Below are 12,526 nucleotides of genomic sequence, written 5' to 3'. Positions count from 1 at the left end.
GCCATAGCAGAGAGCTGGCCAAGAAGAGGGGCAACCGGGACAGAATCCGGCTCCCTGACCGGGACTAGAACCCGGTGTGCCGGCACCGCAAGGCGGAGGATTAGCCTATTGAGCCACGGCACCGGCCTAAATAAATCAATCTTTAAAGAAAAAGAAAAAAGTGAAGACTCAAACCAGCACCTGTATGGGATACTAGCATTGAAGGCAGCAGCTCAACCCACTGCACTACAGTGCTGACCCCTTGATTAATGTTGGTAATCTGAACTGTATGATTGCATTTGTTTAAAAATTGCAATTGTTTTTGAGACCCAAAATATTGCTTAGAATAATCTAATTAACCTTTAGAATGGTAGAAAAATAAAATTGTTTACTTTTTTGGTCAAGCCTTTTCTACTTAGTAACTTGTTTTCCCTTTCCTCTAATTTTATTGCTGCTTTCCATTTTCTTCTCAGTGTTTTTAAAGAAATTAGAGCTTTCTCTTCTCTCTTAGTTTATTTGACAAAGGGAGAGAGCAGCCATCACTGGTACACTCTTCACATGCCCGCAATGGGCTGGACTGGGACCAAAGCCAGGAGCTTGGGAACCCAATCCAGGTCTCCCTCATGAGTGTCAGCAACCCAATCACTTGGATCATCATTGCTGCTTTCCAGTATCTGAAGCTGAATATAGGAACCCAGGCACTCTGATGTGAGACACCAGAGAAAGCTATGCCTGGGATTTGGAACTGGAAGCCAATCCCAGGCACTGTCATGTGGGACACAGGCATCTAAACCAACATCTTTACCTCTAAGTCACATGCCACCCCAGAGCTTTTTCTTACTTTAAGGAAATAGGGTTTCATCATTATATATTTAAAAATTATCGTTTTCTGGGGGTGGCACTGTGGTGTAGCAGGTAAAACCACCACCTGCAGTGCTGGCATCCCATATGGGCACAGATTCGAGTCCCAGCTGCTCCACTTCCAGTCCAGCTCTCCGCTGTGGCCTGGGAAAGCAGTGGAGGGTGACTAAGTCCTTGGGCCCATGCATCCTTGTGGGAGACCCGGAAGAAGCTCCAGGCTCCTGGTTTTGGATTGGCACAGCTCCAGCCACTACAGACATTTGGGGAGTGAACCAGCAGATGGAAGACCTCTCTCTCTACCTCTCTGTAACTCTGCCTTTCAAATGAATAAATCTTTTAAATTATCATTTTCTTTCTGATAGCAGAATTTATATTACACAGTTATAGAAATAAATATCCTTGTAAATCCCACACCCAGCTTTATTAACTACTTTTAACAGTTAGACATTTATTTAATTAACAAATAGTTACTGAGCACTTACTTTGTAAGCCATTGTTTTAGGTTCTAAGTGTGTATGATGAACAAGATGTTATATTGCTTATTAGTAATAACTAATGTTTTTTTAAAAGATTTATTTTACTTATTTGAAAGAGTTACACAGAGAGAGGAGAGGCAGAGAGAGAGAGAGAGAGAGAGAGAGAGGGAGGGACATCCAATATCCCATCACTGATTCACTCCCTAGTGCTCACAACAGGGCAGTCCAGTGCCAAACTTGGGAGCCAGGAACTGTGTTCTTACCTCCTACGTGGTTGCTCCTTTGAATTGTTGCTATTTCTGAGTTTTAGCAGGAGGCTGGAGTGAAGAGCAGAGCTGAAAGTTGAACAGGCACTCTGATATGGGATGTAGGCATATTTCCCAGTGTCTTAACTACTATTATTGTTTAACCCTTGAACCCTGTTGTTTTTTTTAAGCATTTATTTATTTATCTATTTGAAAATCAGAGTTACACAGAGAGAGAAGGGGAGGCAGAGAGACAGAGAGAGGTCTTCCATCTGCTGGTTCACTCCCCAATTGGCCGCAATGGCCAGAGCTGCACCAATCTGAAGCCAGGAGTCAGGAGCTTCTTCTGGGTCTCCCACATGGATACAGGGACACAAGGACTTGTACTGCTTTCCCAGGCCGTAGCAGACAGCTGGATCAGAAGTGGAACAGCTGGGACTCGAACCAGTGCCCATATGGAATGCCGGCACTGCAGGTGATGGCTTTACCTGCTACACCACAGTGCCTTAGACCCTGATGTTTAATCGTTCAGCAACTCCATGAGATTGTTATTTTCATTTCACAGATAAAGAAATTAAGGCCTAGAAAAATTGAATTATTTGCCCAAGGTAAATAATATACCTGTGTGATGGATTCAGAGCTTAAATTCAAAACTAAAACTCAGGTTTGTGGTTCCACATGTCAGATTACCTCCTATATGTTCTGTCCATATCTAATACATTCTTGTAATTTTGTTACTAAGATTATGTAAAATGGTTTGTGTCTTTTACACTCAGTGAAAAAATTTTACTTAGTTCCATTTCGTAAATTTAATAATTAAAGTTAGCATTATAAATTGAAGGCTTATTAAATGCTTTTACCTGCATTTTTTTTTTTTGACAGGCAGAGTGGATAGTGAGAGATAGAGAGAAAGGTCTTCCTTTGCCATTGATTTACCCTCCAATGGCCGCCACGACTGGCGCACCGTGATGATCCGAAACCAGGAGCCAGGTGCTTATCCTGGTCTCCCATGGGGTGCAGGGCCCAAGGACTTGGGCCATCCTCCACTGCACTCCCTGGCCACAGCAGAGAGCTGGATTGGAAGAGGGGCAACCGGGACAGAATCCGGTGCCCCGACCGGGACTAGAACCCAGTGTGCCAGCACCTCTAGGCGGAGGATTAGCCTATTGAGCCGCGGTGCCGTACCTGCATTTTTAAATCATTAATTCATTTGTAGTGTTTTCCATAAACAGGTACGTGGTTTTACAGACGAGGTGGAGACAGTCTTGGAGGTTAAGCAGCTGGTCAGTGGCAGTCTAGGGTACAAACCCAGGCTCCATGGCATTGAAGTCTGCCCTCTTAGCTTTATCATGCACTGCTGCCTTTAAAAGTATTTTTGGTATAAATGTCTATAATTTGTTAAAATAATCACTTAAAAGTTCAACATTTTGAGCTTATTTCTCTAATACAAATAACCTACTTAATATGATTATGAATTCAAATATCTATGTGAATATCATTGTATTTCCAATAATTAAAACTTTAAAACCAATAATTATAATTTTAAAATTTGGATGGGGTAGCATTTGGCACAGTGATTAAGACCATCTTGGGGCCGGCACCGCAGCTCACTAGGCTAATCCTCCACCTTGCGGCGCCAGCACACCGGGTTCTAGTCCCGGTCGGGGCGCTGGATTCTGTCCCGGTTGCCCCTCTTCCAGGCCAGCTCTCTGCTGTGGCCCGGGAGTGCAGTGGAGGATGGCCCAGGTGCTTGGGCCCTGCACCCCATGGGAGACCAGGAGAAACACCAGGCTCCTGCCTTCGGATCAGCGCGATGCGCCAGCCGCAGTGCGTTGGCCGTGGTGGCCATTGGAGGGTGAACCAACGGCAAAGGAAGACCTTTCTCTCTGTTCCTCTCTCTCACTGTCCACTCTGCCTGTCAAAAAATAAAAATAAAAATAAAAATACCATCTTGGAGTGCCTGGATTTGAGTTTCCTCTCTGCTTCTGGTGTAGCTTCTGATGATGCATACTGTGGGTTGCAGCAAGCGGTGGCTCAAGTGTTTCTTACACATTAAACTTCAAACCTGACAGTCAACACTTTTGTTTTATGTCTATTGCTGGTGCATAATGGTATCCAGTAGGTGCAGGCTGACCTATTCCTAAGACAGTTACTACAGTTAGCATTGGAAGTCACCAAGATCAAGATACTGATATTGATGCTTCTCTCAGGCAAGACTTTTAAACGTCTTGGAGATCACCTCCTGGGAGCCAAGGGCAAAGGCCAGACTTTCAGCAAGACTAAGTTCTTAACTACACATGGAAAAGTAAAACTCGACCTTGTCAGGCAAATCTTAGAAGGCATCTCTAAGTGACAGATTAGCTGAAATCTAAAGGTTAAGCAGGTATTAACTAGGGGAGAGAGACTGAGGATCACTCTAGATTAATAACAGCTTTATAGCAAAAGCAAGATACTAGAATGCCATTGTAACCAGGGCTTGTTAGGGTTAGGTACGGTTCGGTTTAGAGAAAAATGGTGTATGAGGCATTTTTTTTTTTGTCTTCCACATCCATGAGCTCTCAAGGTTGTAGATCGTACTTTTATCTAAGTCCACTGTTCCAAAATTTACTTCATGGTCCAAGGTGATTGCTGGAGCTTTAACCATTCTATCTCAATTCCACATTCCAAGTAACAGGAAGAAGGCAACACACTCCCTTACCTTTACACTTTCTTGAATTTGCTCGTGTCACATGCTTACTTCCCTTTGGTCAAAACTCAGCAGCTAAGAGAGTTTTCATCATTCCAGATGGTTACAGACCCAGATAAAATTTGGGTACTTGAATCGTGTGTGAAAAGATGTGTTTTAGATGAGGAAGACTGGTCTTGTTACTCTTAACTAGTTGCATTTTCACTAGCATAATGAGTTCATTTAACCTATTTAGTTTCCTGGGTATTCAATTCCAGAATTTCAGCAAATTCCTGAAAATAGATTAAAGTAGAAATTAAACATGTTTATTATAGTTATGCCAAGATTATATGAAATAAAAATTTTAAAACTCTTAATTAATATTTTGGAGGTCATTACCATTAAAAACTTTTTAAAATAAAAATTGGTACTATCTTTGCTCTTGTATTTTATAGGTAATTAATAATGCTTGTGCCACTCAAGCCATAGTAAGTGTGTTGTTGAACTGTACCCATCAAGATGTCCATTTAGGAGAGACGTTATCAGAGTTTAAAGAATTTTCACAAAGTTTTGATGCAGCTGTGAGTACAATCCTTTCCCTAATCCTAAAATGTCCTGTTTTTGATGGTTCTTACTTTAAGACTATTTTTAAAAATTGTTTTAGATGAAAGGCTTGGCACTGAGCAATTCAGATGTGATTCGACAAGTACACAACAGTTTTGCCAGGTAAGCACACTTCATGTTAAAGGTGCACTGTTTGTCTCCTTGCTGCCTTGTCTCTCACTACTTGTTTTCTCTGCTGTAGGCAGCAAATGTTTGAATTTGATGCGAAGACATCGGCCAAAGAAGAAGATGCTTTTCACTTTGTCAGTTATGTTCCTGTTAATGGACGACTATATGAATTAGATGGATTAAGAGAAGGACCGATTGATTTAGGTAATCTGGATCCTGTTTCTGCTATTTCACTTTTGACAAGGGAAAAAAGATGAATATTCACCTTGATTTAAGCCACAGTGCTGCTTAAATTTTGAAGGTATAATATGAAGGTCTTAAGGTCTTCAGTACTTTATGAAATTAACATATAGGAAGAATATATTGATTCCTATATTTTAGTAGAGGCCTTTCTTTACTAAGAGAAAATACTTTAAAACCACAGATTACAAATTTATATTTTTTTCAGTTAACTTCTAAAAACTATTCCTTGTGACCTTTAAGAAGTTATTCTTGGGTAAATGTTTGATATAGTAGGTAAGATGCCAGAATGGGATGAGCGTGTCCTGTTTTGGACTGCCTGGATTCAGTTCCTGGCTCTACTCCTGATTATAGCTTCCTGCTAATGTGTATGCTGGGAGACAGCAGGTGATGGCTCAACTAGTTTCATCCTGCCACCCACATGCAAGATCTGGATTGAGGTCCCGGCTCCTGGCTTTAGTGTGGCCCAGCTTCAGCTATTGCAGGCATGTGGGAAGTGGATCAGCACCTGTGGATCAGTTTCTGTCTGCCTTTCAAATAAAAATAAATAAAAATGAAAAATAAATTATTCTTGTCATTGTAACCTATTGATAAGGGATAACAAGCATTTTTTATCTTGTATTAAAATATTTTCATTTGGAATTAAATTAATTAATTGTTTAACAACCTATAGATAGTGCACTAATATGCTATTCTATGTGTCAAAGGATAGATTTGTCCTGAACCCACTCTGTAACTTTGAGCAAAATTGATGCATGATTATTAAAGTTAGAGTGTAATCTGTAATTCTGAAACAATAGGTCAGCAGAAGAATTCTCCTTTTTCTTATTAAAACTTGTTTTAGTTGAATCTAATGTTACATGCTGCTTGTAAAACTATATACTTTTAGAATTTAAAAAAGCATACATTGATTTTGTTTTTACTTTTTGATCATATCTCATGTATGGACCATTTTAATAGTTTCAGGCCAAATTTACATGCTATCATTATATTGTAAAGTATTTGTTTTCCAATTCAGTAGAAGCTCATTTTCTCTAATTTGATAAATTATCTGATTGCTGCATTTTCTCTGTTGGCTTCTGTCTGCTCATTCTTTGTTTATTAGAGCCATCAAATATAAAAGAAGTTAAATGATTGAACAGAACCATCAGTTTTATCATACAACTGGTGGCTATGCTGTACTTTCAGGTGAAAAAACAAGCATTAAAATAACTGGGCAAAATTGGTTTTGTGTTATAGTGGATTTTGGTTTTTGTTTTATTGTTATAGACAGATAAATCACAGAATCCTTTGGCCCACTACCATGTGGGTTGGTTTTTCCTTAGCCTTCACTTTCATCATCTCTAAAATGAAGAGTGAGTTATGTGAAATAGCTCTTTAACTCATTACTCCCTCACACTTGTTTAACCACTACTAAGTGATACAATAACATGACAGTGCACATTATGATGATACTTTTTCCTCACAATTACCAAGAAAATAAGAATTAAAGTTTAACACAGTTATGTCAGAAAAATTTTTACTGTCCTAAACTTGCTAAAATATTTGGAAAAAAATTTGGGGTCAAACTTTTGAAATAGTAATGAACATTGATTTTTCTAATTTGTATTTAACCATTTTTAAATTTCTTTCTAGGTGCATGCAATCAAGATGACTGGATCAGTGCAGTGAGACCAGTCATAGAAAAAAGGATACAAAAGTAAATGTCTCAGTTAATCTCATCAGCATAACATTCTGATTTTAAAGCATTTTTTAAGCTTTTGTTTTCTTATATCTTAGCAATGTATATTGAACATCTACTTCTGATTGGATTAATGCATTCAGAAAATCTATTTCAGAAAATCTCTACATTCTACAGAATAATATGATAACATATCTTTAGAGAAGTTGATCTATCAATTAGATAGTTTGTATTATTTGATATTTGTACAAATATTTGATAGAGTTTTGCTTTTCAGGTTTGTCAATTATAAGTTAAACTTTCATTTTGGCTAATTGTACAGTCACGTTCATTTGTAAGAAATACTGAGAGGTCATGTACATTGTACCTTGCAGTGATAAAAATCTTGAAAACTGTAGTACAGACAGTATCACTGCCAGGATACGGACAATTCCATAGTCAAGATACAACAGAAGGATCTTTATCACAAGGATCCTTTAGGTTGCCTTCCCTCCCCCCTTAATCCCTAGGTTTATAATTTTGGCATTTAAAAATTGTTAATTTGTAAGGAATATGAATGTGTTACACAATGTGTAACCCTTTTATGCATTAGCTTTTTTTCCACTCAGCATGTCTCTCTGGAAATTGGCCTTACTTGTTGAGTGTATCAGTAGTTTTTTAATTGTTCAAAAGTGTTCTATGGCGTGGATTTTTTGCCTTTTTACCCATTCACAGACATCTGCATTGTTTTCCTTTTTTTCTAAATAGGATAAACCAATAAACATTTTTATGTATTTTTTTTGTATACTTAAGTTTTCATTTTTCTGGGATAACTGCCCAGGAGTATCATTGCTGGGTCATATGGTAAATGCATGCTTTGTTTTATAAAAAGAAACTATCAAATGCTTTCCCAGAGGGACTGTAACATTTTACATTTTGACCAGCAATATCTGAGAGATCTCATTTCTTTGCAGCTTTGTTAGCATTTAGTTGGTCACATATAAAAAAAATTTATTCACTCTCATGTTTCACTGTGGTTTTAGACTGCATTTCCCTTAATGACTAATGTTGAAATTCTTTTTGTGCCTCATTATTTAATTGGATTGTTTGATTTTTAACTGTTGAGCTCTAAAGTTCTTCACCTATTCTAGACTCTAGTTCTTCATCTGATGTGTTGCCTGCAAATATTCTCTCTCATTCTGTAGCCCATCTCCTCCTCATCCTAACATGGTTTCATAGAGCAGCAGGTCTTAAGCTGTTGAAGTCTAAGTTGTTGGCATTTCTCACTATGAATTGTATGTTTGCTGTCAAGTCTAAGAATCCTTTGTTGAATCTAGATCCCAAAGATTTCCCCTATTTTTCCTCCCTAAATGGTTTATAGTTTAATGTTTTACATTTAAGTATATGATCTAGCTTGAGTTAATTTTTTATATGATGTGATGTTTAGGTCAAGGTTCATTTTTAAAGGCTGTCCTTCCACTGAATTGCCTCTACAACTTTGTAAGAAACCAATTAGACACACTGTGTCTGGATTCACTGTTCTAGCCATTCAGCGATTTGTTCCTCTGCCAGCCCTATACAGTCTCAATTACTGAAGCAGTAGGTGGACTGCTGCCTCCCACTTTATTCCTTTCTTTAAAATTTTTGAGCTATTAGGCGTCTTTCCCATATAAACTTTGATACAATATTTCTTATATCTATGAAACTTCTTACTGGGATTTTGATAGGAATTTGTGTCAAACAATTATACCAATTTGAGAATTGGTATCTTTACTATTTGAGTCTTCTAGCCTTCATTAGACTATGGGATATCTTTCCATTTACTTAGCTCTCCTCTATTTTATTTGTCAGTATTATGTAATTTTAGCATATAAATCGTATGCATGTTTTGTCTGATTTATATCCAAGCACTTCATATTCTTTTGATTGATTCTATAAATGATACTGTATTTTTTTAAAATTTACTTGTGATTATGACTAATGCACAGAAATAAAGTTTGGGACTAGCGTCTCAGTACAACGAGTTAAGCTGTGACCTGTGATGCCGGCATCCTATGTGTTCACCAGTTTGAGTTCTGGCTGCTCCACTTTTTTCTTTTCTTTTCTTTTTTTTTTTTTTTTAAGACTTATTTATTTGAAAGTCAGAGTTACACAGAGAAGGAGAGGCAGAGAGAGAGAGAGAGAGAAGCCTTCTATCCACTGGTTCACTCCCCAGTTGGCTGCAATGACCAGATCTGTGCCAGTTCGAAGCTAGGAGCCAGGAGCTCCCTCCAAGTCTCCCACGTGGGTACAGGGGCCCAAGGACTTGGGCCATCTTCTACCGCTTTCCCAGGCCATAGCAGAGAGCTGGATCAGAAGTGGAGCAGCCAGGACTCTAACCAGCACCTGTATGGGATGCCGGCACTGCAGGAGGTGGCTTTCCCTGCTACTCCACACTGCTGGCCACTGCACCATTTCTGATCCAGCTAATGTGCTGGATTGCCAGCTGGGAAGATTGCCCAGCTGTGGCCATTGTGTCCCTCTGAGGCGTGAACCAGTGGATGGAAGATTGATTGATCCCTCTAACTCTGCCTTTCAAATAAATCAGTTTTTTAAGAAATGCAACTAATTTCTCCCCCTTGTCTTGCATCCTTTCACCTTGTTGAGGTAAAAAATTCTACAGCATTTTCTATATACACAATTTTGTCATTTGCAAAAAGAGGTGGTGGTTTTGAGTTTTTTCTACTTTCAGTTTTACCAATTTTTGCTTTATATTTTTTCTATCTCTGTAGTTTGGTGCATGTGTTTTTATGATTGCTAGTTCTTTGGGTTTATCTTTTTTCATTATATAGTGCCCCTTTTTGTCTCTAGTCATTTTCTGATATGTTTGTTTAATAATAGTATAAACACTTTCACTTTTTCCCCCTTTTATGTATGCATGATATGTTTTTCCATCCTTTTATATTCAACTAACCTATATCATTGTATTTGAAGCAAGTTTCTTGTAGTCAGTGTAGTTTGGGTCATGTTTATTTTTAACCTGATCTTTTTCTTTTATTTGGTGTGTTTAGATCATTTATTTATTTTTATTTTATTTTATTTTATTTTGACAGGCAGAGTGGACAGTGAGAGAGACAGAAAGGTCTTCCTTTGCCGTTGGTTCACCCTCCAATGGCCACAGCGGCCGGCGCACTGCGTCCGGCGCACTGCGCTGATCCGATGGCAGGAGCCAGGTACTTAGTCTGGTCTCCCATGGGGTGCAGGGCCCAAGCACTTGGGCCATCCTCCACTGCACTCCCTGGCCACAGCAGAGAGCTGGCCTGGAAGAGGGGCAACCAGGACAGAATCCGGCGCTCGACCGGGACCAGAACCCGGTGTGCCGGCGCCGCAAGGTGGAGGATTAGCCTAGTGAGCCAGACTTTTTTTAAGATTTTATTTATTTGAGAGGTAAAGTCATAGAGGAAGAGACAGAAAGGTCTTCCATCTGCTGGTTTGCTCCCCAGATGGCTGCAGTGGCGGAGCTGGGCCGATCCAAAGCCATGAACCAGGAGCTTCCTCTGAGCCTCCTATGTGGGTATAGGGGGCCCAGAACTTGAGCCATTCCACACTGCTTTCCCAGGTCATAGCAGAGAGCTTGATCGGGATGTGAGCCAGCGCCCATATAGGATGCCAGCACCACAGGCGGAGGCTTAGCTCATTACGCCGTAGTGCTGGCCCCTTCAAACATTGTTCAGAATCTCACCTTGGTTTACCTGTGATATTTTTTGAGTATTTTTTGTATGGCTGTCTTAGTGGTTCTCTAATTTATCAGGGCACTGATGTCAAGAATCTACTAGTTCAAGTGAGATGTAGAAACCTTCCCTTCCCTTTACATACTTTTACTGTCCTGTGTTAACGTGATTGTTCTAATACCTCTTAATACATGTTAGGATGATGCCACATAGTATAATTATTTTTGCTTTAACCATGAAATGTAGTTTAGAAAGTCTAAAGGCAGAAAACATGTTGTATTTACCCACATTTTTACTCTTTCCATTGTTCCTTTTTTGTGATGTCTCCAGAACTCCTTTTATCAAGTTCTTTCTGTTTAGAAAATTTATGGTAGCCATTCCTTGGGGGCAGGTCTTCTGTCAACAGATTCCTTTTCTGTATTTGAGAATATCTTGATTTCCCTTTCATTTCTGAAGGATGTTATCACTTGATACAGAATTCTGGCTTGACAGTCTTTTAGCACTTGAAAAACGTGCAACTCCTTGACTTTTGATAATAAATCCAGGGTATTTTCCCACAGGTGTGGTATTGATCTCTAGCTTTATATTTCTCTCCTGTTTAGTTTTCAGAAGTTTGATTGTGATTTGTCTTGGCGTGAATTTCTTTAGGTTTCTTCTGTTCAAAGTTTGCTCAGCTTCCTAAATTTATGGGTTTTTATTCTCAAACTTGGGAAGTTTTCAGTCATTATATCCTGTAATACTATTTTCTTTATTTAAGATTTACGATTTATTTAATTGAAAGGCAGAGAGAGACAGAAGTTTTCCATCGATGATTCACTCCCAAAATGGCTGCAACATCTGAGACTGGGCCAGGTTGAAGCCAGGAGCCTGGAACTCCATCCTGCTCTGCGATGTGGGTGACAGGGACTGAAGCACTTGGGCCATCTCCCGCTTCCTTCTGAGGCACATTAGCAGGAGGCTGGATCTCAAGTGGAGCAGCTAGGATTCCAATAAGCACTCCAGTATGAGAGGCTGGCATTTGTAAGCAGAAGTGTCTCATGGTGCCAACTCCATACTTTGTCAGCCTCGTCATTTCTCCTACCCTTCCTGGACTCCAAGGACTTGAATATTGGCTCTTTTGTTTAATTTTACAGGCCTTTGAGTCTCTATTAATTTTTTTATAATAAAGGCAGGGATTTTTGTATGTCCTGTTCGCTTTCTCTTCCCAGGGTTGGTTGGTTGGTTGGTTGGTTTATTAAAGATTTATTTATTTATTTCGAAAGAGTTACACAGAGAGAGAGTGTAAGGCTGCCACAAAACACACTAAACACTGGAGTAAGGGAAAGAGCTTATTGGGGGAAACCCGACAGACCAGAGGGAAGGGGCGAAGAAGGAAAAGAGGGAGAAGGAGAGTGTAAGAGAGGTCAGGAGAGAGAGAGAGAGAGAGGGCCACGTGTTCTGGAACAGGTCCTTTTAAAACTTAGCTGGGGGTGGGCGGAGAAATACGATCGGTGAATCCCATTAGGATGGGGGTGAGGCTGACACCAGTGGTTGGGCCATGTGGCCACTTGGCTTCCAGCAATGGCAGGGGGGGCTAGAGCCTAGGATGGTGTCAGGGTGTAGATCATGCCATAGATAAGACTGTACCATTTCACTAACAGAGAAGGGGAGGCGGAGACAGAGGTCTTCCATCCCTGGTTCACTCCCCAATTGGCCACAATAGCTGGAGTTGCACTGATCAGGAGCCAGGAGCTTCTTCTGGGTCTGCCATGCAGTTGCAGGCGCCCAAGGATTTGGGCCATCTTCTGCTTTCCCAGGCCATAGCAGAGAGCTGGATCAGAAGTGGATTAGCTGGGACGCCAGCTGGTGCCCACATGGGATGCTTTACCCACTATGCCACAGCACCGGCCCTGAGGCTCTATTAATTTTATTTTGGTCTGATGTCTTGTTCCCTCTGTTCAGATTGAATAATTTGTATT

General features: G+C 40.0%; 1 protein-coding gene across 13 annotated transcripts in view; it reads left to right on the top strand.

Annotated features, from left to right (window-relative positions):
• The window catches only part of UCHL5 (ubiquitin C-terminal hydrolase L5), a 39,207-nt gene that overhangs the window by 14,481 nt on the left and 12,200 nt on the right, over window positions 1-12,526 (top strand). For 10 of the 13 annotated variants that reach the window (XR_016219478.1, XR_016219477.1, XR_011381239.2 and 7 more), the window contains 4 exons: window positions 4,682-4,807; window positions 4,891-4,952; window positions 5,032-5,162; window positions 6,834-6,897. Coding sequence is in view for 6 of the 13 variants with exons in the window: in XM_008268729.5 (XP_008266951.1) it covers window positions 4,682-4,807; window positions 4,891-4,952; window positions 5,032-5,162; window positions 6,834-6,897 (383 nt within the window). In the remaining 7 variants the exon portion in view is untranslated. The remainder of the gene's footprint in view (window positions 1-4,681; window positions 4,808-4,890; window positions 4,953-5,031; window positions 5,163-6,833; window positions 6,898-12,526) is intronic. The other 3 variants (XR_016219480.1, XR_016219479.1, XR_016219481.1) reach the window with 1 other exon arrangement.

The sequence above is a fragment of the Oryctolagus cuniculus genome, chromosome 13 (genome assembly GCF_051225735.1).
Source record: "Oryctolagus cuniculus isolate XC-2025 breed Fujian yellow rabbit chromosome 13, ASM5122573v1, whole genome shotgun sequence".
In the NCBI taxonomy this organism is placed as follows: domain Eukaryota; kingdom Metazoa; phylum Chordata; class Mammalia; order Lagomorpha; family Leporidae; genus Oryctolagus; species Oryctolagus cuniculus.
This window is presented reverse-complemented; position numbering and strand designations above follow the sequence as displayed.